Source organism: Vipera berus, assembly GCF_964194415.1.
Source record: "Vipera berus genome assembly, chromosome: 7".
NCBI classification, from domain to species: domain Eukaryota; kingdom Metazoa; phylum Chordata; class Lepidosauria; order Squamata; family Viperidae; genus Vipera; species Vipera berus.
In genome coordinates, this window is record NC_138209.1 from 19314333 (window position 1) to 19340137 (window position 25805).

The following is a 25805-nucleotide window of genomic DNA, read 5'->3' on the forward strand; positions in this document are numbered from 1 at the left end:
GTATTTGCCTGCTGTTGGCAAAAACTATCATTGCCATTTTTAAAAAATAAAAGAACTACTTCTCTTAATCCAGATAATTTAAGGTGAGCCTATAATAGGAACACAAATTATTTTTACAATGCAATTTGTCTTATCTTGCGGCGATGAGGACGGCGAAGGCTAATTACTTCTCTGCCCTTATCGCGTCCGCAGATAATCGCCCGGCCGCCCTGTTTAGGGTGACTCGCTCCCTTCTTAACCAGGAGGTGAGGGAGGATCCCTTGCAGGGGTGGGCCGAGAAGTTTAGTCATCATCTGACGGACAAAATCGCTCAGATCCGGGCCGGTTTGGACTCTGACTGGGCAGAGTCTGATGTGGAGGAATCGGACGGTCTTGAGCATGTTATCTGGACTGAGTTCGATCCTGTTTCCCCTGATGATGTGGACAGGATGATGAGGAGGCTGAGCTCCACCACCTGTTTGTTGGACCCGTGCCCCTCCTGGCTGGTTTATGCGGCTTGGGAGGAGACACGAGGCTGGTTCCAGGCAGTAATAACTGCTTCCTTGAAGGAGGGTGTCTTCCCCGCCTCCCTGAAGGAGGCGGTGGTGAGACCCCTCCTCAAGAAGTCTGCCCTGGACCCAGCTGTTTTAAATAACTATCGTCCGGTCTCCAACCTCCGCTTTCTGGCGAAGGTTGTTGAGAGTGTGGTGGCCCATCAGCTTCCTGGATGAAACTGATTGTCTGGACCCGTACCAATCGGGTTTCAGGCCTGGGTACAGCACGGAGACGGCATTGGTCGCGCTGGTGAATGATCTCTGGCGGGCTCGGGACAGGGGTTGTTCCTCTGTCCTAGTCCTATTAGACCTCTCAGCGGCTTTCGATACCATCGACCATGGTATCCTACTGCGGCGTCTCAGGGGGTTGGGAGTGGGAGGCACTGTTTTGCGGTGGTTCTCCTATCTCCTGGGCCGCTCGCAGTCGGTGTTGACGGGAGGGCAGAGGTCCGCCCCGAGGCCTCTTGTTTGTGGAGTTCCTCAGGGGTCGGTTCTCTCGCCCCTCCTGTTCAACATCTATATGAAGCCGCTGGGCGAGATCATTCGTGGTTTTGGGGTGGGGTATCATCAGTACGCTGATGATACCCAACTTTTTTTCTCCACCCCAAACCAACCCAGCGATGCCCTCGCCATGATGTCCCGTTGCCTGGAAGCGGTCCGGGTCTGGATGGGGAGAAACAGGCTTCGTCTCAATCCTGCCAAGACTGAGTGGCTGTGCATACCGGCATCTCGGGTCAACCAGACTATTCCATCTCTAACGATGGGGGGTGAGGTGTTACCCCCCGTTGATAGGGCTCGCAACTTGGGCGTCCTCCTGGATTCGCAGCTCACTTTTGAAGACCATATAGGAGCTGTGACCAGGGGGGCTTTTGCCCAGGTTCGCCTGGTGCGCCAGTTGCGACCCTACCTGGACCGAGATGCCCTACGCACAGTCACTCATGCACTCGTGACCTCCCGTTTAGACTACTGCAACGCTCTCTACATGGGGCTGCCCTTGAGGACCACCCGGAGGCTTCAACTGGTGCAGAATGCGGCCGCGCGAGTCGTGATGGGGGTCTCCCGATACTCCCATGTAACACCTCTACTCCGCGAGCTGCATTGGCTTCCAGTTGCCCTTCGGGTGAGATTCAAGGTGCTGGTGATGACCTATAAAGCCCTAAATGGCGAGGGTCTGGGATATTTGAGGGAACACCTGCTGCCAGCATCAAGTTCCCTTCGTCCAGTGCGCTCCCACAGGGAGGGTCTCCTCAGGGTGCCGCCGGTTAAAGATTGCCGGCGGGTAACACCCAGGGGTAGGGCCTTCTCAGTGGGTGCGCCTGCCCTGTGGAACCAGCTGCCTGCGGAGCTTAGGACTGCCCCCAACCTCCGTTCATTCCGCCGGGACCTGAAGACCTGGCTCTTCGAGCTCTCTGGCCCAGGCTGAGAATATTTTTAATTTTAATTTTAACTGGGTTTTAATTTTCTCAGGGTTCTATTTAATCTCTTTTAATTTTGTTTTAACGTTTGTATTGACTGTTTTTTAAATGCCCTGTAAACCGCCCTGAGTCCTTCGGGAAAGGGCGGTATATAAATCTAAATAAAATAAATTAAAAAAATAAATAAATATGACTTCTCGGAAGCAAGCTCCACTGACTATACTCTGAATTGTAAGAATCTGCCTATCAAAAGCTTCTGTCAGCCAGAATTAATAATAAGGGATTATTAAGTATATGAATTAGACTGATATAAATGCAATATGAGTGCCAGTTTTGTGTACAGGGTAAGGTATCAGGCTAGAAACTAGGAAGCCATGATTTCTAGGCCCATCTTAGGTGCAAGCCAGTTGTGTGACCTTAGGCCAGTTACTTTCTCTCGGCCCTTAGAAGGAGCCAGCTGCAACCATTTCCAAGGAGCCAAAGAAACTTCTGGGGATTGTCTAAGCAGTCTCCAAGAACTGGACCTGATTGAATAGGAAAAAAAAGTGCAATCTAAGCTGGGAGTCAACAGCATAGTTCCCACTTGAGTTTAACTCACTCTTTTAAGTTTTTCAAAAGTTCAGGCCAGAAGGAAGCCAATGTGTTATATAGACCTTGTATTTTACATCTCTTCTGGATTCTTGGACTGTTCATTAATTTAGGGATGTATAGATTACGAGTAGTTAATGGTGGTGCTTTTTAATGTCCCGTACGTATAATTTCAACTGGTTCAAAAAAAAACCCCATTTCAACATTTCTATTTATTGAAAAGGTAAGGCTGTCCAACACAAAAGTGTTCATATTTAGAAAATAATAAGAAAATTATATTATCCTAAATTGGTGTTCCCCAACATCTTGGACTGTAATCTTTGTTTTAACTTTTAAAAATTGAATGGTATATCTCAACTGATAATATCTACAAAAATGTGAAGTAAACATATATATTTCTAATTATAAATTTGCCAAACAGTAGCCTCACCCCAGTGGTACTTTTCCTTGCATCTTCTATTCTTCGATGAACTTTTTTCTTGAATGGCTTGCAATTTGTGTAGTGATTGTTTGTCCATAAAAATATTTGCCTTTGCTGTAGGTGAAAGTTGAATTCTATATTTACTCTTCGTACATCACTCTTATTATCCATGGCCATTGACTAAATTTGTAATCTGCAAATAATGTTTGAAATCTAACATTATTTTCAGATTAGTTTTCTAATCCCAGCTATTCTTTTTAAGAAAAATTTGTTTGGGAAAAGACTGCTTCCTATGGGTATTAATTTTTAATAAACAAACTCCCTTATACATAATTCTTCAAAAAGTATGTCATGATGGATAACATATTTTTTTGTCAAAAGGTTAATGTGATTCTTATTTCATTGTGCTAAAGGTTCACATGTAGTTATGTGAAATGCTGAGATATATATTTTCAATAGTTTTAAAAGAGATTTGGAGACTCCTAAATAGACATTTGCTGAACAGCAGTTCTCATGTCACTAGGAGATAATAGTTTACCCAAACTTGGAAATTGATACCTTGCTTGTTTTGTTTACGACAAAGTTCATCTCTATCAAATACTGTGATCTTTCACAAGGTCACCCACATACTGTATGCAGGCATTCAGCTGGTGGGAAAATAGGTAATAAAATATCACACTTCTCATCTCTGTTATATTTCGGTATACATGTGGAGATAGATTCATCTCATATCTAAATTGCAAAGGATTAAATTTTTCACCTGCACCAATAATAGTTTTGCTCAGGATCATAGCAACTTAAAAAATAAATGAGGAATTGAATCCAATTGTGGTTGGATTTAGTTGTTTATATAATTGCCATCAGTAGGAAGTGGTTTGTGTTATTCCACTGATTTCACTGAACCTGCTCAAAAATAGTTAAATCTAGATCCAACCCAGTGTTACTATAAAGGTAAAGGTAAAGGTTCCCCCGCACATGCGTGCTAGTCGTTTCCAACTCTAGGGGCCGGTGCTCATCTCCGTTTCAAAGCTGAAGAGCCAGCGCTTGTCCGAGGACGTCTCTGTGGTCATGTGGCCGGCATGACTAGATGCCAAAGGCGCACGGAACGCTGTTACCTTCCCACTGTAGTGGTCCCTATTTTTCTACTTGCATTTTTACGTGCTTTTCGAACTGCTAGGTTGGCAGAAGCTGGGACGAGTAACAGGCGCTCACTCTGTCACGCGGCACTCGGGATTCGACCTGCCAAACTGCCGACCTTCTGATCGACAAGCTCAGTGTCCCAACCCACTGAGCCACCGCGTCCCTAGTGTTAGTATACAATACTTAAAAACTTGAATGTGCAAAAACTGGTGGATTGTTGACAGCAAAAAATTCTACTTACCTTCTTGTTAATAGATCTGATGCCTAGGGCTCTAAAATGTATAGTATTTCGCAAATGACCACAATACTTGCACTTTTGTAATAAAAAAAACCAAGGACAACCTCCATAAACTACTTTTTCTAGGCTTTGGGAACATTTTTTCACTATGTAATTAAAATTATATAAAACTAACGTCATTAGCTAAAAATGCTGTGAGGTAGTTTCTCTCATGCATAGAACTCTTTCTTTCCATGATAGCTCTGAATGCTAAGCAGACATCTGAAGAACAAGGAAGATAAATAATTGTGTTGTACAATTGCAGTTGCCTCAATGACATGTTGCTGGTACTGGACAATAATTAAGGAGCCAGTTATTGGAGGTTATATTGCAAAGTGAAACTCTTAAATGTGTTTGTCTTTTTTGTTTGTCTTATCTTTAGATACTCTGCAGTCTCAGCTCATCAACATGGGAGTTATTCCTACATTAGTGAAGTTGTTGGGCATCCATTGCCAAAATTCGGCTTTGACTGAAATGTGCCTTGTTGCCTTTGGAAATCTAGCAGAACTTGGTAAGTTTATTGCAACATTTTAAGTATTTTTAATGGGGATGGATGGATGGAAAAAATAGTGCTACTGTTGTCATTTGTGTTTTTCTCTAGCAAACCCATTTTTTTTACTGCTTCCTTGCTACTGACATTCCTATTCTATTCACTGTTCAGTAAAAACTATTGTACACTGGATAAAAGAACAATGTCCTAAAGAAAAAGCTGCAGTGCAGATTTGTCCGATTGGGAATTTACATGTTTGTACAATGATATAAGACACTTAAAAGTGCATTGCATGCAAACGTAGAATGAGACAGTCATCAACCTTCTTCAGTCAATGGAACGATGTTTGATAGAAAAACTTGAGGAAATTGCAAGTGAAAAGACATTTCAGAGTATTGCAGTGGGCAAGGGGATCAAATTCCTCACTGTTACTTGTTGCATTGACTCACATTCTGTGTGATGAAAGAGAAGTTGTTTATGAAATTTCTTTCAAAGAAGAAAATTTTGGTGAAATTAAATTCTGATATCCCTGCATTTATTAAATTGCAGGGCACTGATGTCTCCCTTACTTTGTAATTATCTCTCCTGTGGTTGCAACATTCTTGAATTCCTCATTCACAGCAAAATGGTAGCCAGTGTGATGCAGTATTTAAGATACTAGTTTGGGATTGAAAAGATCCAGATTAGGGGTAGGCAACCTTGGCTCTTTTATGGCTCATGGACTTCAACTCCCAGAATTCCTGAGCCAGCATAGTCCATGAGTCATAAAAAAGCCAAGGTTGCCTACCCCTGATCCGGATCAAAGTCTACCCTTAAGCATAGGAATGAGTTCCTTGCTCCCAACCCAGCCTTTCTTGACAGGAGAGGTGTTGTAGGGATAAAAATGAGGGAGTTCCCCATGTAAATTGTAATATGAGTCTGACGAATGAATTCAATCTGTTGCTCAAATCTTTTCCTTTGCTTCAGTCATCTTCTGTCTAGGCTTTAAAAAATTTAGTCCACAAAATATTAACACCATCTATGGTGGTGGAAATATTTGCCAACTTAACCTTGGTTGCCTTACCTCCCGAAAAGGTGTGAGAGGTCCAGTAAGCCCAAATATTACCTCTGTCCCTTAGGTTAGCAGACAAAGCAGTTTGAGCAGAATACCTACAGCAGATCTTGCTGTTTTGAAATGGAACAAATTTCACCAGTTTATAGCCATGAAAATACTAAGGCAGCAGACCTGACCTTTAATTTTAGCATTTGGTGATCTAATACACCCATTGGGTAGTTTTCCTTATTTGTCTGAAGGCAGCCAAAGGCTAATTTGCTATGTCTGTGGGTTTAATCACCTTTTACTGAGTGCAGTTTCAAACAGTTGTTAATAATTCAGGTCAGTAGGTCTTAAATTTCCTAGTCATTTTTCTTTTCATTTAGTGACAGTTTTAAGAAGAGGAGTGTATTATTCCTGACAGTATAGTCAGTTAACTCCATTAATCACTGCATTGTGTGACCTGTTTTAAGAAACTGAAAAGAAAATAATTCTGCCATTTGATTTTTGTTCCTTTATGTGGTTAGCTTCTTGCTTTTTAATTGCACAGAATCGAGTAAAGAACAGTTTGCCTACACAAATATTGCAGAAGAACTTGTGAAGCTCTTTAAAAAGCAAATAGAACATGATAAGAAGGAGATGATATTTGAAGTTTTGGCTCCCTTGGCTGAAAATGGTGAGATTTTGAGTACCAGTTTTATTTCTGAGTGATTTATTGATATTTCCTTTATTGATATTTGTGAAGCTGGCTGGTGAGGCATCTCATTATGGAAGCTTGAACACCCTTTATTTATTTAGCTACACATGAATGTGCATACACACAAATATATACTTTAATTCAGTGATTTAAGGAAAAAGGGATGGGTTTGGCATGCAGTGGAAATGATTTTTGGTATAGTTACGTATATGAGACTGAAAGAACGCTTTTAAACTTAAATTTGTAAGGCTTGCTTTATCTTAAATTTAAGAAGTTGGATGAAATCTGTTGTTATGATAAAACTTAATCTTACCAAGTTGTGTAGGACTGAAATCTTATTTATTCATTAATTCTTTTTATTTATTTTGTTGATCAATACATTTATTTGCAGAAAAGATTGAAAAGTAAAAAGTGCAACTGAGCACTTATAAAAGCTTACTCTCATTAGTTTTATGTACAGATAGTCCTCGACTTACAACAGTTCGCGTGGTGACCATTCAAAGTTACAGCGGCAATGGAAAAAGTGACTTATGACCATTTTTCACACTTAAGACCTTTGCAGCATCCCCATAGTCACGTGATCAAAATTCAGATGCTTGGCAACTGGTTTATATCTATGACTGTTGCTGTGTCCCAAGATCACGTGATCTCCTTTTGCATCTTTCTGACAAGTAAAGCCAATGGGGAAGCCAGATTCACTTAACAACCAGGTTACTAACTTATCAACTGCAATGATTTACTTAACAACTGAAGCAAGAAAGGTGGCAAAATGGGGCAAAATTCGCTTAACAAATGGCTCATATAACAACAGAAACGTTGGGCTCAGCTGTGATCATAAGTTGAGGACTACTCTACTTGTATTTTTATTGAAGAAAAAATCTACACGATGATGTTGTAATTTAACACATTGTGTACCATACATGATAACTTGGATCTTAAGAATCAGAATGTTGACCACACAGTTGAACAGTTTTGTATAAAACTATTCGAAAAGAGCCATCTATTACTGAAAGTGATAATGCACTTTCCCTGTCTGTGGATCTTCAAGATGGGGGTAAAAAGCCACCTAAAACAGCATTTTCTGTATTATACAAGGAGTTTCCCAGAGTGCTACCAGATTTGTTCCGGCTCTTTGGTTCTATGGAAGAGACCGCAATTTACTGATATGAATCCTGATTGATTGATTTGTTGACTGATTTTTAAAGACTTTTATAGCCATAATAAGCAACAGCTGTAAGCGGTATAGCTTATTGTAAACCTCGAATAGCTCGCAAAAAATGAAAACGACTAACTTCCCTTAAAATCAGAATAGGAACTCAATAAAAACTTGATCCCTTCACCGTATGATGAATGTGGACAGGCTCCAGGTACTCTATCTGGGTACCTGCTCCTCATTTGTGCATCCCAGATTCCTCTCCTACCACAATTGCCAGTAATACAGTGGAAAATAAAAAAAAAGGCTAAAATCGGATTTATATTTTAAAAATTTAGGGGTTTTTTTTTTAAAAAAAATTAAAATTCTCTCCCGATCCGAGAAAAATAGAAAAGCTTGGCCTCCGTGTTTCCAAGGCCTCCTGTTTCACAGAGCAGAAGTTGGTGGGTTTATTTTGAGGTGGTTCTTTCTTGAACAGTATGACTGATGGAGCTCAGTGAGCCAAATAAAACAGGGGGGAATTATTTGCTCCTTATTGATTTCTCAGGTACTTGATATTCAGGACTTGTATCTATAGAAATAGGAAGATGCTCAGAACATCTGTTTCTGTTTGTATTACCATAATTCACCCAAGATGCTTTTGCATTATTAAAAAGTACCTTGGAGGTAATCTTATTATTTTGAAAACTCTCCTGCAAAGCATTTAACAGAAAAATAAATTCTATAACTATTTGTGAGAATCTTATGCAACTGATTGTTGCCGAAGTGCCTGTTTGTTGGTAATGGAATTTAGGTATTGCCTTAAGTGAAGTAATTTTATCTACCTTTATATCATCTATCATCTGTCTACCTACCTACCTATCATCTATCTGTCTGTCTGTCTGTCTGTCTGTCTATCTATCTATCTATCTATCTATCTATCTAACTATCATCTACCTAGAGGTAGAGACAGATACAATATAAAATGGCAAAGCCACTGTCCTGGACAAAACCCAGAGCATAAAGGAATACATCAATAGGACGACATCCAAAGATTGCTGCTGAGAGAATACCTGAGGCAGCATCAGATTTGGGAGGTAAATGAGGCAGAGGAAGTGCCTTGGCAAGACAACAGCCTGCATGGAATCGACCAATGACAGATACCTGAACTGGCAGACATTGGGAAATACTCCCAAGTGGCTGGAAAGGGCTAGACCAGGGGCAGGCAACCTTGGCTCTTTTATGACTCATGTACTTCAACTCCCAGAATTCCTGAGCCAGCATAAAAGAGCCAAGGTGGAAGAAGCTGGCTCAGGAATTCTGGGAGTTGAAGTCCATGAGTCATAAAAGAGCCAAGGTTGCCTACCCATGGGCTAGACTAAAAGGCAGAACTGAGGCATTGATCATAGCAGCACAAGAACAGGCACTAAATGCCAAATCCACAAAAGCCTGAGTCTACCACACTAGGCAGGACTCAAGGTGCAGAGAGACCCCAGGGATAGTTTATCACATAGTAGGAGGGTGTCAGATGCAAGCAGGAATACTATCTTGAATGGCACAGCCAAGTAGATGGCATTGTTTACAAAAACATCTATTTACAGTATATGGGCTAGACTCTCCAAAATCCAAATGAGAGATCATAGAAGGCCATAGAGAATAAAAGGACTAAGATCCTGTGGGACTTCCAGATACAGAAGATAGGCAGGTACCAGCTAATCAATCAGACATTGCGGTAGTAGATGAGGACCAGAACACAGGAGTAGATGTAACATGCCAAATGACAGCAATATCAGGAAGAAGAACTGTGAGAAGCTGGAGAATACCAGGCCCTGAAGGAGGAACTGGAGAAGATGTGGAAAGTAAATGTCAAAATGGTCCCAGTGGTGGTAGGAACACTGAGGGATGTAATTCCTAAGCTGGGATCAACAGATCCCAGGAACGACATCAGAGATCCCGACGCATATACTACCCATAGGGGTGGTGAAAAGAAAACATTTTATGTATTCATTCATTTTTCATTCCAACTATACAGCTGCACTCATTTAGTCGTTAAAGAACTTTTAACAGTATCCAAATAAACTGAATGAATAGATAGTGTCTGCACCAATATTGTAGTAAAACATGTTGTTTCATGAGGATGTTGGGATTTTCTCATTCATCATTTAGATATCATTAAACTGCAGCTGGTTGAAGCAGGCCTTGTAGAGTGTTTACTTGAAATAGTCCAAAAGACAGTAGACAGTGACAAAGAAGATGACGTTACTGAGCTTAAAACTGCTTCTGATCTCATGGTTCTTCTACTTTTGGGAGGTAAGTTTGATGTGGGTCACTCCATCCCATATCAGTTATAGGCCAGTTATTACGTTACATTTGGGGGGAGGGGACATGTGAGTGCAGAGAAGCCAAAAAATATGAAAACCCTAACATTTCTTCCATGTCCAAAAAAAACATGGGCTCATTTTTTCCCATAAACAAATACTTTTTAAAACCTTTTTCTTGATATGAGGGCTTACTCTGCTGGTTTTATTTGTGTTAGTGAAAATTATAATTAATACAGTTTTCTACTTAAAAACAATACTGAACTTCTACCAGACACAACAAAAAATAAAAATACAGTGCATTTAAAAGATTAAAACATGCAGATGTTTATCAAAAACACAAGAAAATATTTCTAGGTTTGTTAAGAGTGTGGCAACTTTTATGTTGCTAGCTTGGAAAAAGAAGTGAATGTAGCTTATTTATTTATTTATTTATTATTTATTAATTCCATTTATATCCCGCCCTTCTCCGAAGACTCAGGGCGGCTTACAAGCTTAGCAGTAGCCTTCATTCTATGTATATGCCTGCTTATTAGGGCTTTCACACACACCCCCAAGCGGCATTATTACAAAGTCAGCTTATTGCCCCCAACAATCTGGGTCCTCATTTTACCTACCTCGGAAGGATGGAAGGCTGAGTCAACCTTGAGCCTGGTGGGATGCGAACCTGCAATAAATGCAGGCAGCTGGTGTTACTTAAGGAGGCATTAGCCCACTGCTCCACCAAGGCTCTTATAAGCTTGTCTTGACTCTGGGATCACTGCGCAGTAAAGTAGCTGCAAGATACCAAAAGCAATGTCTGGTTTATAGATGAGAACTTAAGAGATGAACCATGGGCAATGTGGGTTTTTTCCCCCTCTTTCTGGCTACATATGCTTTTCTTCTAGATGAATCAATGCAAAAATTATTTGAAGGAGGAAAAGGCAGTGTGTTCCAGAGAGTGCTTTTATGGATCCCTTCTAATAGCCATCAACTTCAACTGGCGGGAGCATTGGCAGTTGCAAATTTTGCCAGAAATGGTGAGAATATTAGTACTTAAAACTAAAGCACAAATGTGTTGCTCTGTGTATTTGTGTATCTAGCTGCATTTAAAAGAGTCATATACCAGCCTGTCTTATGTAAAGATTTGTTTTCCTACCTTAGAACTTACACAGCACATGATGAAATGTGAAGTCTTCTAAATATAAAATGAAAGGTGAAATGGTACCGTTAAGTAAAGGGGCAGGCAGAATGCCAGTTGAAATTTTGCTTTCAGGACATGTTTTATTAAAAGTACTTTAATGTTTTAGATGGGGAACAATCTATTTCCACTCAGTGCTGCGTTTAACCTTTGAACGGCATGCTAGGATGCAGTTCAAATGCAGTCAATAAATGTAAAATGACTTCATAATATTAGGATGATTACTCAGATGGATTTAATAACTGTTCTTTTCTACCAGCTGTCCCCCAACTATCAAAACGGTGATACCTTTTAGAGAAGAACGTAACTTAGAACTTTCTGTACATCTTTGGTTAAAGGAGAGAAAGGGATATATTTTCACTAAAGAAGAGATACTTCCAAAAAGCAAGCTATGCAAAGGCTGGGTGAGATTGGCTGTATATTTAAAGAAGTAACATCTGAACATAAAATTCATTAGAGAAATAAGTGTGAAGGCAGATTTAAAGAGGTACATAGATAAATACATAGAATACTATTCCAAAATTGCTTAGTTTTTCAATAGTTTACCTCCCCTTTCAAAGAGTCTTCAATTTTTCTACCTCATTAGTAGAAGAAATTAAGGATTTGTTTCCATTTTTTCTTGGAGATATTGAGCTTATTTTGTTGAAGGTGGTGGACAGCTAGTCCTTCCTGTTACACCTTTTTCCACCCTTCTAATGTTTCCCCAGGGACGCGGTGGCTCAGTGGGTTAGGACGCTGAGCTTGTCGATCAGAAGGTCGGCAGTTTGGCGGGTCGAATCCCGAGTGCCGCGTAGCAGAGTGAGCGCCTGTTACTCGTCCCAGCTTCTGCCAACCTAGCAGTTCGAAAGCACGTAAAAATGCAAGTAGAAAAATAGGGACCACTGCGGTGGGAAGGTAACAGCGTTCCGTGCGCCTTTGGCGTCTAGTCACGCCAGCCACATGACCACGGAGACGTCCTCGGACAAGTGCTGGCTCTTCGGCTTTGAAACGGAGATGAGCACCGGCCCCTAGAGTCGGAAACGACTAGCACGCATGTGCGGGGGAACCTTTACCTTTACCTTTTTAATGTTTCCCCAACTGAAAAAGCTCATTGAGTGAAGTTTTTCTAAATGTAAAATCTTTGGGTGTAAATATATTTGGGTTCAATGGTAGACTTGACAAAAGATTGCAAACCTTTTCTAAATTAATAACGTCCAAACTATACTTTTAAATTAAATGCTATTCTGCCATCGGATAAATCCATGGTACAGAAATAGCCATGCTACTTAAAGAAACATGAATTGATGATGGTCTGCCTTCCTCTGCAGATGGAAACTGTATCCATATGGTGGATAATGGCATTGTCCAGAAATTGATGGACTTATTGGACAGGCATGTGGAAGATGGAAATGTGACCGTGCAGCATGCGGCACTGAGTGCTCTCCGAAATCTTGCAATTCCTGGTAAGCAGATTACAGCAACATTCTTAGTGATTCCAAAGTTAGTGGGATGATGCTTTGATCTATAAATATCATGTTTACCATCTGTATCTATTTACTGAAAAGAAAATCCCACCTTATTTTGGGACATTATTATTCTTCATGGCTGAAATCTTATCTTCATTTTTCTAATAAATTATATAATAATGAAATCAAAGAGCTACAGTGGGAGAATAGTTACTTACAAGCTACCACCTTTAGGAACCTGGTGGCCACCATGTGTATTGCAACAACTCCCAGGAGGCCAAACCAGAAGTGCCAGATTGGAAAAGGTTGAGCTTAGCTGTTTAAATATTTTGTGTTGGCATTTGTAAAACAAGAATAAAAATATTGTCTGACCTCAGTGTTGATGATGTTTCTACCCCACTATAATCCTGAAGCAACCTTACCAGTTCACAAAGATGTACAGTTAAGAGATTAAAACATAAAATATAGGAATATATAAACACAAGCCCCAACAAGAGCTAATACAGAAATCTCTAGCAAGAGGATGTCACTGCCCAAATGCCTTCTGGAAGATCTAAAGTACATTTTAGACTTCTTCTGGAAAACAACAAAATGAGAACTATCATAATTTCCACTTATGCTGGTTCTCATTTTGTCGTTTTCTAGAAGAAGCCTAAAATGTACCATAGATCTTCCTTTGGAGACCACTTTAAAGGACAGCAGCACCCCTGACCCTTGACCATCCTCACCTCCCTAAATAGAGAATCATCATCAGCTTCTTCTGTCAAGACTGAATTGACCAGGTTGATTGTAACAGGAAAATGCACTCCTATGGATAATCTGGCACCAAGCTTTGGAGGACTTTATAAGTCAACCCCAGCATTTTAAACTGCATCTGGAAATCTGTTGGTAACCTGTGCTGGCCCACAGCAGAGGTATAATGTACTCCCATTTGTGGAGCAGTAATTCCTCATCGGGAGACATCAGTGGAACACACAGAGAGATCCTGATGGAGAAATAGTAACTCATCTTGCTAAGATTCTCCTATCCAAACTCACTCAGCCTCCAGGGACGAACTTCCTATGGCATCAACCTATTTTAAATACAGTGGGGAAATGCCAGATAATTATTAAATATTGGCTGTTATTATTGATATATGATATAAACTGATACAGTATGATATAAATACTATGGCATTGTTTCCTTAGTTTGGTGCATTGCGTGAACTCAACCAATTGCAGCTTATTCAATAAATGACAGTTAACCAAACTGTGGTTTAGTATGATGTAAAAGCTTGGCACAGAATTTAGTATGTTCATTTGAATATTAACCAGATCTAATAAGGAAGAAGGATTCTTTCAGGGTTTTTTTCTCTCTTATGCCAAATGCATACCCTAATGTTTTTATTTCTTCTCAGATTCTTCTTATTTAGCTCTGAGGAATTATATAATTTCTAGGATTATTTTTATACTTTCTAGGGAATCTTAAGGTCTGTTAGAATGGCAGGCATATAAGCAAATATTTTGTTCACATTTTGTTTTCAATCTTCATTGCACTTAACACAGTTTTTCAAAACAGCAACATAACTGAGAAGAAATGTAAATGCAGTATTAAAATTCCTTCTGAATCTCTCTTAAAAATCAAACATAAGCTTCGATTCTAGAAACACTCCACCAGAACGAGCAGCATCTTGTTAGTCTGTATTTTAAATGCCAGTTCGCTTCTCACTTTTAATTACAATGCGCTATGAAGCAGTGTCTGTCTCCTGCTTTGCACGTGGGGGTGGAATCTTGTGCAGAAACAGAACAGGTGTGGTTACCATGAGCAGAGGAAGAGAAGCACTGTGAGACAAGGGGAAGAAGCCCAGAGTCTTCACAGTATCATCTGTGGGGTAATTGCAAAATATAGTTCATAATGTAAGTATGACAGGTAGAAATCTCCAAAGGCTGGATTCTTGACCACAAAGTGGAATTCTTGCACACATTTAACTATTCCAAGAGACAAGTATACAGCCATTTGCTATGTATTATTCTATTTATTTGTTAAATTTATTTGCTGCCTCTCTCACCGTGGGTCTACTTTAGGCAGCTTACAATGAAAAAGGAGAAATGAAAAAGAAGTGTAAGCATAACAGTAGTAAAGTCATGAAACACTAGAATAAAACATGAAAAAACAATGATACATCAATGTCAGAATAGAAGATGAGTGGGTGGGGAAGCAGGGAGGAGCGAAGGGGGAAGGTAGGGTTTGCTATCAATCTACTAGCTACCTCCACTGTGATATTCCCCCATTGGGTCCCATTAAGGCAGAGCACACGTAAGTCATTCTTAAAGAAACACAGAAGAGCCGAATCTTACATATTAGGATAATATGTGGCCAAGCTATGTTAACACAAGCCACTGCTGCTACTGTATGCAGGAGAGCTCAGCAACTGTGAACATACGTTTACATTTACTATTGATGTTAATATAGCAAGAATTGCCAGACAGCAAGTACGGTAGTCAGAAATGTAGTTAAATCAGGTGTTAGGGTCCTGTACCAGAGCTGTGCTCTTTAGCTGCAGTGAAACAACTGTTCTAACTAGTTAGCTGGGAAGTTAGTAGATTTGGCTTCAGTTCTCTTTCTGTCCCAATTCGCAGTCAAAAGTGATTCCTTTATTCTACACTTGCTAGGACTGTCATCCATATGAAGAAGCATATTTTCCAACACACGACCCTAGTTCAAGAACACCAGTCAACGCAAAACTGTATTACCGTAATTAACATTCGTGGAAAAAATGTGATTTATTTGGATGGCTTTGAAATGTACACTAACAATTATTTTTCTTAATTTTTTCATCGTTTTTACAATTAAGTTGAATGCAGGTCAGCTTTTAATTTAATACAGGTTATATATAAAGGCTCTCTGGATATGCATGTGGGTTCCTGTGGCTGATGTACGCTTCCACTGCTCAATCAAAGAAGTGGCAATCAGTCTGGATCTCAATTTGAACATCTTCACCAACTCTCATCCTCAATTGTTTTAGGAAAGAAGAGAACTCCCTGCAAAATAACCTTCCAGCTGTAGTTTAAATGCATTGTCTCTGCATTCTTCTGGGATAATATCTGTTTTTTATTCCACAGTTGTAAATAAGGCAAAAATGCTGTCAGCTGGTGTGGCAGAAGCAGTATTGAAATTTCTCAGATCCGAAATGCCGCCTGTTCAGTTCAAGCTGCTGGGCACATTAAGAATGCTAATAGATGCACAAGGTAAAATAAGCTGTTTTCTTTGTTGAACTTTTGATCAGTTGCTACTTCTTTTCTCTCCAGGAGAAGAAAAGGATTTAAAGAAAACTCAAATAAACTGAATGCATATGCAAAGGGAGGACAGTTAATGAACTGCTTCAAGGCCCCGTGTTGTGTATAGCACAACATTTAAAAGCTTGACTCATCTGTAGATTTAGCAATTGTATGACATGGAATGTCATATATGCATTATATATGCGTTATGATATACTTCTACAAAACCATCTTTTCGTTTTAAATACCTCAGCAAAACTGGGAACAATTTCTTTAATTACAACAAAGTGATTTGAACTCCCGCAAGTAATACATACAGAGTTCTTTAATATTTCTGTCCTTTTGATGATTTCTTTGGTTATGTGTTAACAAGTTAGTGTCAACTCTTAACGATCACATGGATACAGTTTCTGTAGAACAGTCTATCAGGTCTTCCAATGATCCAAAATGGTCCAAAACCCATAAGCAAGACTTGTAAGATGTCAGTGTTTATATTTTGTTTGAAAAGATATATTTTGCTTGAAAAGATTGCCATCTGTGTTCTTCTAAGTTTACACTTTACAATTTAAGCCCCTCACAAAAAAGTGGTTAGGTCAGTGGACTTTAAAATTAGGCCAAGTTTCTACATATAAACTCAGACCAGATTCACCATCCTCAGCTTAAACACTGAGCTCCTTTTACCTCCAAGCATTACCTAACAATCTAGTGAAGCCTTTTTGTATGTGTGGGCCTTTGAGTGTGGTGACTGCCAGACAAGTCTTTGCAGTTTTTCTAGCAAGATTTCAATGGTGGGAAGTTTGTATCTTTCAGGCTTGCAAAATTCTATTAATGTAGCCTTACTGCAAAGTAGATTCAAGTTTCCTCTGTTTTTTACCTGGGAGGGCTCAACCTTGCATGTCTGAAGGTACAGGGTTTTTTTTACCACTTTTAACTGTCTGATCAACTAGGGTGGGTCCTTTGAAATGTCTTTCTCTGATCGTTGAGTGACAGTGAGCTCCTCCTTCTCTCCCTCATCGTCTAAAGCAGCCATGTCAAACTCGTGACGTCACATGACATATTGGGACTGTTTTGCTATTGCTGGCAGTGGGGTGGGTGTGGCTTCTGGATGATGCGGCCGGCCCACAGGCCGGAAGATTGACACCCCTAGTCTAAAGTCATCCGCACATTTCATTACATCCAGCCAGCCTTGCACCTAATGTTGGACTAGCACTCACAGTCTCCCAATTTCTAGCTTGATGCCTTAACCACTAGACCACTGGCTCACAGTAAAGCCATTAAAGGACATTTGTCCATAGTATGCAATTCTGTAATCAGCTATGGGAATAACCTTGAAGAACAGAAAGAAGTGACACAATCAGGACAGTGGTCAGATAAAAGAAATTGGAATCCAAAGCAGAAATGTAATTTGAGAAAATGTCTCAGAATTCACCTTCCATAGTTATCTTGTAGATAAAGGCAAGGAGGGGGAGGCTCTTCCACTTGCAAGATTATGTTACTGTAAAACTATAATAAAAGTACTGTTAGTATTTATAATTTTGGTCTCCTAATCTTGTCCACCTGAAGGTCTGACATCAATCTTGCAAGTCTGCAATTGCCTCCCCCTCCCTTCCTACAGTTCCTCAAGATTATTCTCACAGCCCTTTACAAATGTATCCCAAGTTCCTCTAAATCAGTAAAGCAGCCATATTTCTGTAGATAAAGACACCGACTCTTCAGGCACCGATTCTCACCGAGGTAAGTACAAAGTGCCATTTGAGAAAAAAGGTGAATACTACTACTTCCAAGTGCTTTCTTATATTTACGAAAAGAAGCATAAGTAGCATCTCAAGGGAGGAAGGAGCTCTTCTTGTTTATTTTCTTTTTAAAATTAATTTTGACTTTGTAATCCATGCAGCAGAAGCTGCCGAGCAGTTGGGAAAGAATGTCAAGCTGGTTGAAAGACTAGTGGAATGGTGTGAAGCCAAGGATCATGCAGGTGTGATGGGAGAATCCAACAGACTACTGTCTGCTCTTATACGACACAGCAAGTCCAAAGTAAGTGACTTGTGCAAAAACTGAATTGCTTGAGGTTTCCTTACGTAACAGCGTGATGCCTGTCCAGTGAGCTCCTTGGTTTCATGACTATATTCTTATGTTGGTCCAGATGAGGGATGCATAATTACTAAAAGCCAACATGAGTTTGTCAAAAACAGTTCATGCCAGACAAATCTTATTGTATTCTTTCACCAAGTGACAAAATTAGTGGATCAGAGGAATGCTGTGGATATAATTTACTTGGACTTCAGTAAGGCATTTGATAAAGTAGATCACAAACTACTACTTGATAAGATAGAAAAATGTGGGTTAGACAGCATCACCACCAGATGGATTTGTAGCTGGCTGATCAGCCGTACTCAGTGTGTGGTCCTCAATGGAACTGCATCTACATGGAAGGAAGTGTGTAGTGGGGTGCCCCAGGGCTCTGTTCTGGGCCCAGTGCTCTTCAACATCTTCATCAACGATTTGGACGAGGGGATAGATGGGGAACTCATCAAATTTGCAGACAACACCAAGCTGGCAGGAATAGCCAACACTCCAGAAGACAGGCGTAAGATACAGGAGGATCTGGGCAGACTTGAACACTGGGTGCTATCTAACCAAATGAAATTCAGTGGTGAAAAAAGTAAGAAAAACGAAATGTACAGGTATAGTATACGGGGTACCTTGCTCAATAGTAGTAACTGTGAGAGGGATCTCGGAGTCCTAGTGGACAATTACTTAAATATGAGCCAGCAGTGTGTTGCAGCTGCCAAAAAAGCCAACACAGTGCTAGGCTGCTTTGACAGAGGGATAGAATCAAGATCACAAGAAGTATTAATACCACTTTACAATGTCTTGGTAAGGCCACACTTGGAATACTGCATCCAATTTTGGTCACCATGATGTAAAAAAAATGTTGAGACTGCAAAGAGTACAGAGAAGAGCAACAACGATGATTAGAGGTCTGTAGGCTAAACATATAAGGAACAGCTGCTGGAATTAATGTTTAATGAAGAGAAGGACTAGGGTTGACATGATAGTAGTGTTCCAATATCTCAGGGGCTGCCACAAAGAAGAGGGAGTCAAGCTATTCTCCAAAGGGCCCGAAGGCAGGACAAGAAGCAATGGATGGAAACTAATCAAGGAGAGAAGCAGAAACTTCCTGACAGTTAGAACAATTAACCAGTGGAACAACCTGCCTCCAGAAGCTGTGAATGCTCCAACACTGGAAGTTTTTAAGAAGAGACAGGACAGCCATTTGTCTGAAATGGTATAGGTTTTCCTGCCTGAGCAAGGGGTTGGACTAGATGACCTCCAAGGTCCCTTCCAACTTTAGTATTGTGATTATGATTATAATCTTTTTGAGCAAAGAGGTCTCATGGTCTTGAGTGACATGCAGGGGCAGACTCAGGGAAATAGTGGAGGGCAGGGGGGCTGGCGTGCTATAGTCCATGGGATTCAAAGTGTTGGGCACAACTTAGGAACTGAACACAACAACAACAAAAATCTATTGCAATAATTCAGGCAGAATCTACCTGGTCCACAACATAAATAGTCAATTATGTTGCTCTCTTCATTATTGGTTGTTGATCTCATTACTTAATAATTAAAAATTAAATTTTAAGGATATTGTTATGAAGAACTCAAGAAGTTTTCTTAAGCAAGGCAAGCAAGCATTGTAAGCTTGACAGCAAATCACAAATAAATTAGTGTCCTTTCCCTGTACAGGTAGTCCTCAAATTACAACAGTTTGTTTACTGACTGTTCAAAGCTATAACAGCACTGGAAAAAGTGACTTAGGACTGCTTTTCACACTTATGACCATTGAGGCATCCCCCTGATCAAAATTCAGACATTTGACAACTAACTCATGTTTATGATGGCTGAAGTGTCCAGGGGTCATGTGATTATCTTTTGCAACCTTCTGACAAGCAAAATCAATTGGGGAATCCAGTTTTCACTTAACCCTACTTTACCAACTGCAGTGATTCACTTAACAACTATGACAAGAAAAGTCGTGAAATGGGACAAAATTCACTTAACAAATATTTCACTTAGTAACAGAAATTTTGGGCTCAATTGTGGTCAAGAGTTGAGGACCACCTGTATACAGGCACACAGTTGCTTATTGTGTGGCTACACGTGCATTGAATTTTTCACTTCCCGGAATAGTGAGATGGCCCGTGATAATTAATCTGACAATAGGCAAGCTGATTCCATAAGATCTAGCAACTCTCTACTAATGGTCAGGGTAGAATAGAAGACACCAAACTGATAAAAGGATCACCTGCGGGCATGGGCATCTTTTCCAGTATTTAGTGGCAAAGGCTAAGTAACACTCCCTTTGTTTATTACAGCAGTTTATTATAATCAACTTACAAAAATAGAATCTTTATCTTCTTTATCTTTATTAGATAGGACTCAGGGCGGTTCACAAGGTTTTTAAAATAACAATACAACAATTACAAAAATTAAGAACAGTTAAAATAATTACATTTAGACGTTGAATAAATATAAAACCCCAATTAAAATCCAATTAAAACCCCAATTAATACTCTCAGTCCAGGCCAGAAAGCTCAAAGAGCCAAGTCTTCAGGTCCCGGCGGAATGAGCGAAGGTCGGGCAGTCCTAAGCTCTACGGGCAGCTGGTTCCAAAGGGCAGGTGCACCCACAGAGAAGGCCCTCCCCCTGGGTGTTATCCGCCGGCAATCTTTTACTGGCGGTACCCTGAGAAGACCCTGTGGGAGCGCACAGGACGAAGGGAGCTTGATGCCGGCAGCAGGTGTTCCCTCAGATATCCCGGACCCAAGCCATTTAGGGCTTTATAGGTCATCGCCAGCACCTTGAATCTCACCCGGAGGGCAACCGGAAGCCAATGCAGCTCGCAGAGCAGAGGTGTTACATGGGAGTATCGGGAAACCCCCATCACAACCCACGCGGCTGTATTCTGCACCAGCTGAAGCCTCCGAGTGGTCCTCAAGGGCAGCCCCATGTAGAGAGCGTTGCAGTAGTCCAATCAGGGGGGTCACGAGCGCATGAGTGACTGTGTGCAGGGCATCTCGTTCCAGGTAGGGCCGCAACTGGCGCACCAGGCGAACCTGGGCAAAGGCCCCCCTGGTCACGGCTCCTATATGGTCTTCAAAACTGAGGACGCCCAAGTTGCGAGCCCTATCGACGGGAGGTAAAGAATGAAAAATTAACAAATTGGCCTGTTGTATTTACCTGTAAAGCACTTCAATCTTGCTTCATATTCTGTTATTTTTGTTTAAGGATGTAATTAGGACCATTGTTCAGAGTGGTGGCATTAAACACTTAGTTACCATGGCAACTAGTGAACATGTAATAATGCAGAATGAAGCTCTCGTTGCTCTGGCATTAATAGCAGCTCTAGAATTAGGTAAGTATTCCAATGGTTAACATTTCGTAATTTATCTCATCTTCAGTGGTGCATGCTAAGCCATGATATTATGTCACTGAGTATCACGTACACATATATTCCAATGGGTGGGAAGATGTGGCCCTATACATAGCTTTAAATCTTTGCTAGAATTTATCTTCCACTCTGCCACTCATCTTCAGTTCCATTCTTTGAGCCTGCCTTAGTTTCTCTGAATTTTTCTTAAAAACATCTGCTCAGAACATTACAGAGTAATCAAAGTATAGTCCGTCTATTGTAAAATACAGTGGAATTATTACATTGACTGATGCAAAATTTCAGTTGTCTTTTAATCAACCATTTCATACAGCTAAAATTTATCAGACACAAAAAAACAGGTCCACATGTGAAGGTTCAGTTTAACTGATTTATTGCTAAAAGCCTATGCACATGAATCTTCTCAATGGTCAGCACCTGGTTAAATAAGAGTCAGCTGCAGTCAAGGGGAACTCAACTTTGTGGCTGCATGAGGACTTTAAACTAATCCCTCTTTTTACTCCTCCTCCTGGCTCTGCCATTCCTTCTCCTATAGAAATATTCAGATTGTAATGAATTACAATTCTAAGGTCCTTATGTGTTATTAAAAAGCTAGGTGTTGTTGCACATTTCTATTCCTGTATATTGCATTTCCTTTTTACAAGCATAGAATTGTGCATTTGTCTCTGTTCAATAACATCCTGTTTTTGTCAACCCAGATCTCCAGCCTATCAAGATCACTTTGAATTTGTTTCCTTTCATCTCAAGTTTCAACAGTCACTCTGTTGAAGAAAACAGATAAAACCCAATACTTACAGAAAAAGAAGTACATATTTCCACAGTTATTTTGTTTACCATTTATAATGAGATGTAAAACTGTGATCCAGCAATTAGTTTTTACTATCTTATGTTATGCATAGGCAGGTATTGGGAGTTGAAGCAACAGTATCTTGTTTGTCTGTCAATATTTGCAAGATGGGCAGAGTGCCATGATGTATGTTGTACCCCTTTGTGCACATGTGGCACACTTTCAAAACGTGGGACTTGTATTGACATTGTTTCCTAATATAGGACAACTAATATTATCACTATCTCTATCATCTCTCTGTTTATTTGTCTATCATCTATCTATAATAAAATCAGTTACTAAACCCTAACTTTTCAGAAGTTGTATCAATCTTGGACTTCAAGATTTCCAACCAATCATGGAGTCCATAAAATATTTTGGTTGCTTCCATGTGCTAGCTGGAGTCCTACAGCTAAAATTTCTCTTTGCCAGTTTGTGGAGGAGAGTTTGTGCCACCTGGCCTGTTTCTGAGTATCTTGAGTTGAAAAGCATTGTTCTAAAATGTGAGCTATCCTACCTAGTATTGCACCTTTTGCAAATTCAAATTTAGTAAGCATTTCTTTTATCTCTTCTCCAATTCATTTCTAAAAATGAACACAGGCCAGTCCTGTGGTACATATTTTATCCCAGTTTAATAAGGAACAAATGAAGTAATGTTCAGTAGTGTGAGTACATTTTCTTAGCCATCTGTGAAGCCATCTAAGAAGATACACCATCCAGTCCATACTTAACTAACTTCTTAATGAGAATATCATGTTCCCTCTCAACACACAGAGACACTAAATTGAAGAAAGCAATACATCTACAGCAGGCATGTCAAACACAAGGCCCGGGGGCCAGATCCGGCCCGTGTAGTGGTTTCATGTGGCCCGCGAAGCCATCCTGGAAACAGTGAGGGAAGGGCCCCCACTGCCTTGGCCCTGGCCCAGAGACCCTCCTCCTGCCAGAGACCCTCAGATCTGTCCCACTCCTGCCCAGGCCCCCGTAGGCACCCTTGATGCGAACGATGTAAAGCTGGCCATGCCCACCCAGTAGGCCATACGCACTCTAGCCACGCCCACCCAGTAGGCCATGCCCACTCAGGCCACACCCACCCGGCCCCCTGAGGGCAACCACAATGCTGATGCGGCCCTCAATGAAATTGAGTTTGACACCCCTGATCTACAGTGTCTGATTTACAGTTCTCCTCTGTTTGAATTCACAGCCACAGCAGAGAAAGATCTTGAAAGTGCACAGTTAGTGCAGATTCTACACCGGCTCTTATCAGATGAGAGAAGCGCACCAGAAATCAAGTACAATTCCATGGTGCTGATCTGTGCACTTATGGGGTCAGGTGAGTTTTCCCAAGTTTTGTTTCATGTTTGTTTTGTTTCAGTCTTAAGAGCAAGAATGGGTACATACAGCTAACTGCACACATAAATATACACACGGAATATTCCTTTTGACAAACCGGGGTTAGTGGCAGTTTCTGTGACAGTTTAAATTTTGTTAAAGTTTATTGAATTGAAAGTGCAATAATGGGGAAATCAACTCTATGGCAATTAAACAGCTCATGTAAAGTTCTCTGTGTGTGTGTGTGTGCACACACACACACACCCTCTCTGGGCAAAAAATCTCTCCAGGCAGGACTTCTCTAACACTAGAAGCCTAACATATTCAGGAGGCCAGGGGGGGGAGATTTACCAGCATTGCCCTTGTAAGTGTTTTCTGTCTGCAGTAAAAAACCTGTAGCATGAAGTTGAATGGGTACAGTTCTTGACATGGAAGGATACTTTTCTGAAGGTCATTGCCACTTCTGAAGGTCATTGCCAGTGACAAAAAGGGAAAAGAAATAGTTAAACTTTTAAGCTTGTCATGTTTGAACAGAAGATAAAAGCAAAACATTATGTGAACAAATCACACTCGTTATTTAAATATGTGATAAGAATTCATACCATGAAAAATCATTTGGAATTTTTTCCAATTACTTCACATTCGTTTAGTTTTGAAATTTGGTGCAAAGGAGACAAGGAAGTTCTAAGTATTTTATTAAAAGTTGCCTAGGGAAAACATGTTATTCTCCAGCATGATCGATGGAGAATCCACAACACAATGGGTTTATCCTTGTCTTCCTGCCCTGAGACCAAGTCAATCAAACTTTTGCCCCACCTGTTCCTCTGGCCAGTATCCCAATCTTGACAGACATTTAAAGCTTGGCTCAGTACTTAGGCAAATCAGGTCGCATTATTATTATTATTATTATTATTATTATTATTATTATTATTGTTGTTGTTGTTGTTGTTGTTGTTGTTGTTGTTGTTGTTGTTGTTGTTGTTATTATTATTATTATTATTATTATTATTATTATTATTATTATTATTATTATTATTATTATTATTATTATTATTATTATTATTTCCTTTCCTTTTTTTCCCTTTCTCTCTATAGTTTGTTTCAGCTGTTGTGGTTTCAGGTGGTTGTGATCACTAGTGGAACTTCAGACTGCCTGGCTAAGGGGGCTTTGAATCTTAGGCAGCCTGCTTTGCAGGCCTAAGCTAAGGCCACGTGGTAGTTCATTCATTCCCTTTTCCCGCTTTCTTTTTCTCTTCTGACTGTGATGTTGAGATGAAGAGTTAGGCAGAGTGGGAGAGCCTGGTTTTTTGTTTGTTTGTTTTTTGCCAGGCTTTCAAGCGATTTCAGTTATTTTGTTTTCTTTTCCTAGCTGGAGCAGCCTTTTAGATTTTGCAGGCGGCGGTCGCCATTTTGAGCGCCACATGAAGGGCAGCTTTTGTTTTAGTAACAAGGTTTCCTTGTTTTTTGCTTGTTGAACCTAAGGTTTTGGGACACTAGTGGAAGGCAGCAATGGCTGCAACTCGGACCAAGGTTTTAGATCCGAAGCAACTAACAATCGGACCTAACATCGATGCAACCTGCAGGCTCATTCCCTGCACTTGGAGCCATTACGGCATAGCAACCTGATTCAGTTTCAAAGTATTCTGTTACTACTCTGATTAGTCGAACCACAGGAAGTAACATACTGCACATGCCTGAATGTACCATCAAATCGGCCTACCGCCACTAAGTGAATCACGTGTGGGTTGCTTGTTACCATTGCGTGTCTTGCCATCTACAAGAGCACTGGCTGTTACCATTGTTTTGGTCTGTCCGTCACCAAGTGAAACACGTCACTAAGTGAAACGTGTGTCGGCCGTTACCATTGAACTGGTCTTGCCGTCTCTAAGTGACCTGCACGTGCACTGGCTGTTACCATTAATTTGGTCTGACCATCACTAAGTAGAACACGTCACTAAGTGAAACGTGGATTGGCTGTCACCATTGAGTTGGTCTTACAGTCACTAAGTGAGCTATTTGGCCTGCTGCCATCAGGAGCATTGAGTGTGTGAGGGCAGTACCATTAGTTTGGTTCTGCAGCCACGATTGACCCTCGAGTAGGCAGCTTACTACCTTGAGGGACTCTGCTTCCTTTTAGTACTCTGCTCCTTACTATTGAGATTACTCTCAGTACACCACTGACTGTATATCTGTTTTTGAGATCCCTCAGCATACCACTGAGATATCTCTGATTACAATGGCAGACAACTTGACATCTCAAACTTCTCCA

General features: G+C 40.5%; 1 protein-coding gene across 3 annotated transcripts in view; it reads left to right on the forward strand.

The window, feature by feature from the left end:
* The window catches only part of RAP1GDS1 (Rap1 GTPase-GDP dissociation stimulator 1), a 104223-nt gene that overhangs the window by 70902 nt on the left and 7516 nt on the right, over positions 1–25805 (forward strand). For all 3 annotated transcript variants that reach the window (XM_081332420.1, XM_081332421.1, XM_081332422.1), the window contains 9 exons: positions 4757–4885; positions 6448–6573; positions 9893–10036; positions 10932–11063; positions 12532–12666; positions 15771–15896; positions 17821–17960; positions 21216–21342; positions 23409–23537. In XM_081332420.1, coding sequence (XP_081188546.1) covers positions 4757–4885; positions 6448–6573; positions 9893–10036; positions 10932–11063; positions 12532–12666; positions 15771–15896; positions 17821–17960; positions 21216–21342; positions 23409–23537 — 1188 coding nt within the window. The remainder of the gene's footprint in view (positions 1–4756; positions 4886–6447; positions 6574–9892; positions 10037–10931; positions 11064–12531; positions 12667–15770; positions 15897–17820; positions 17961–21215; positions 21343–23408; positions 23538–25805) is intronic.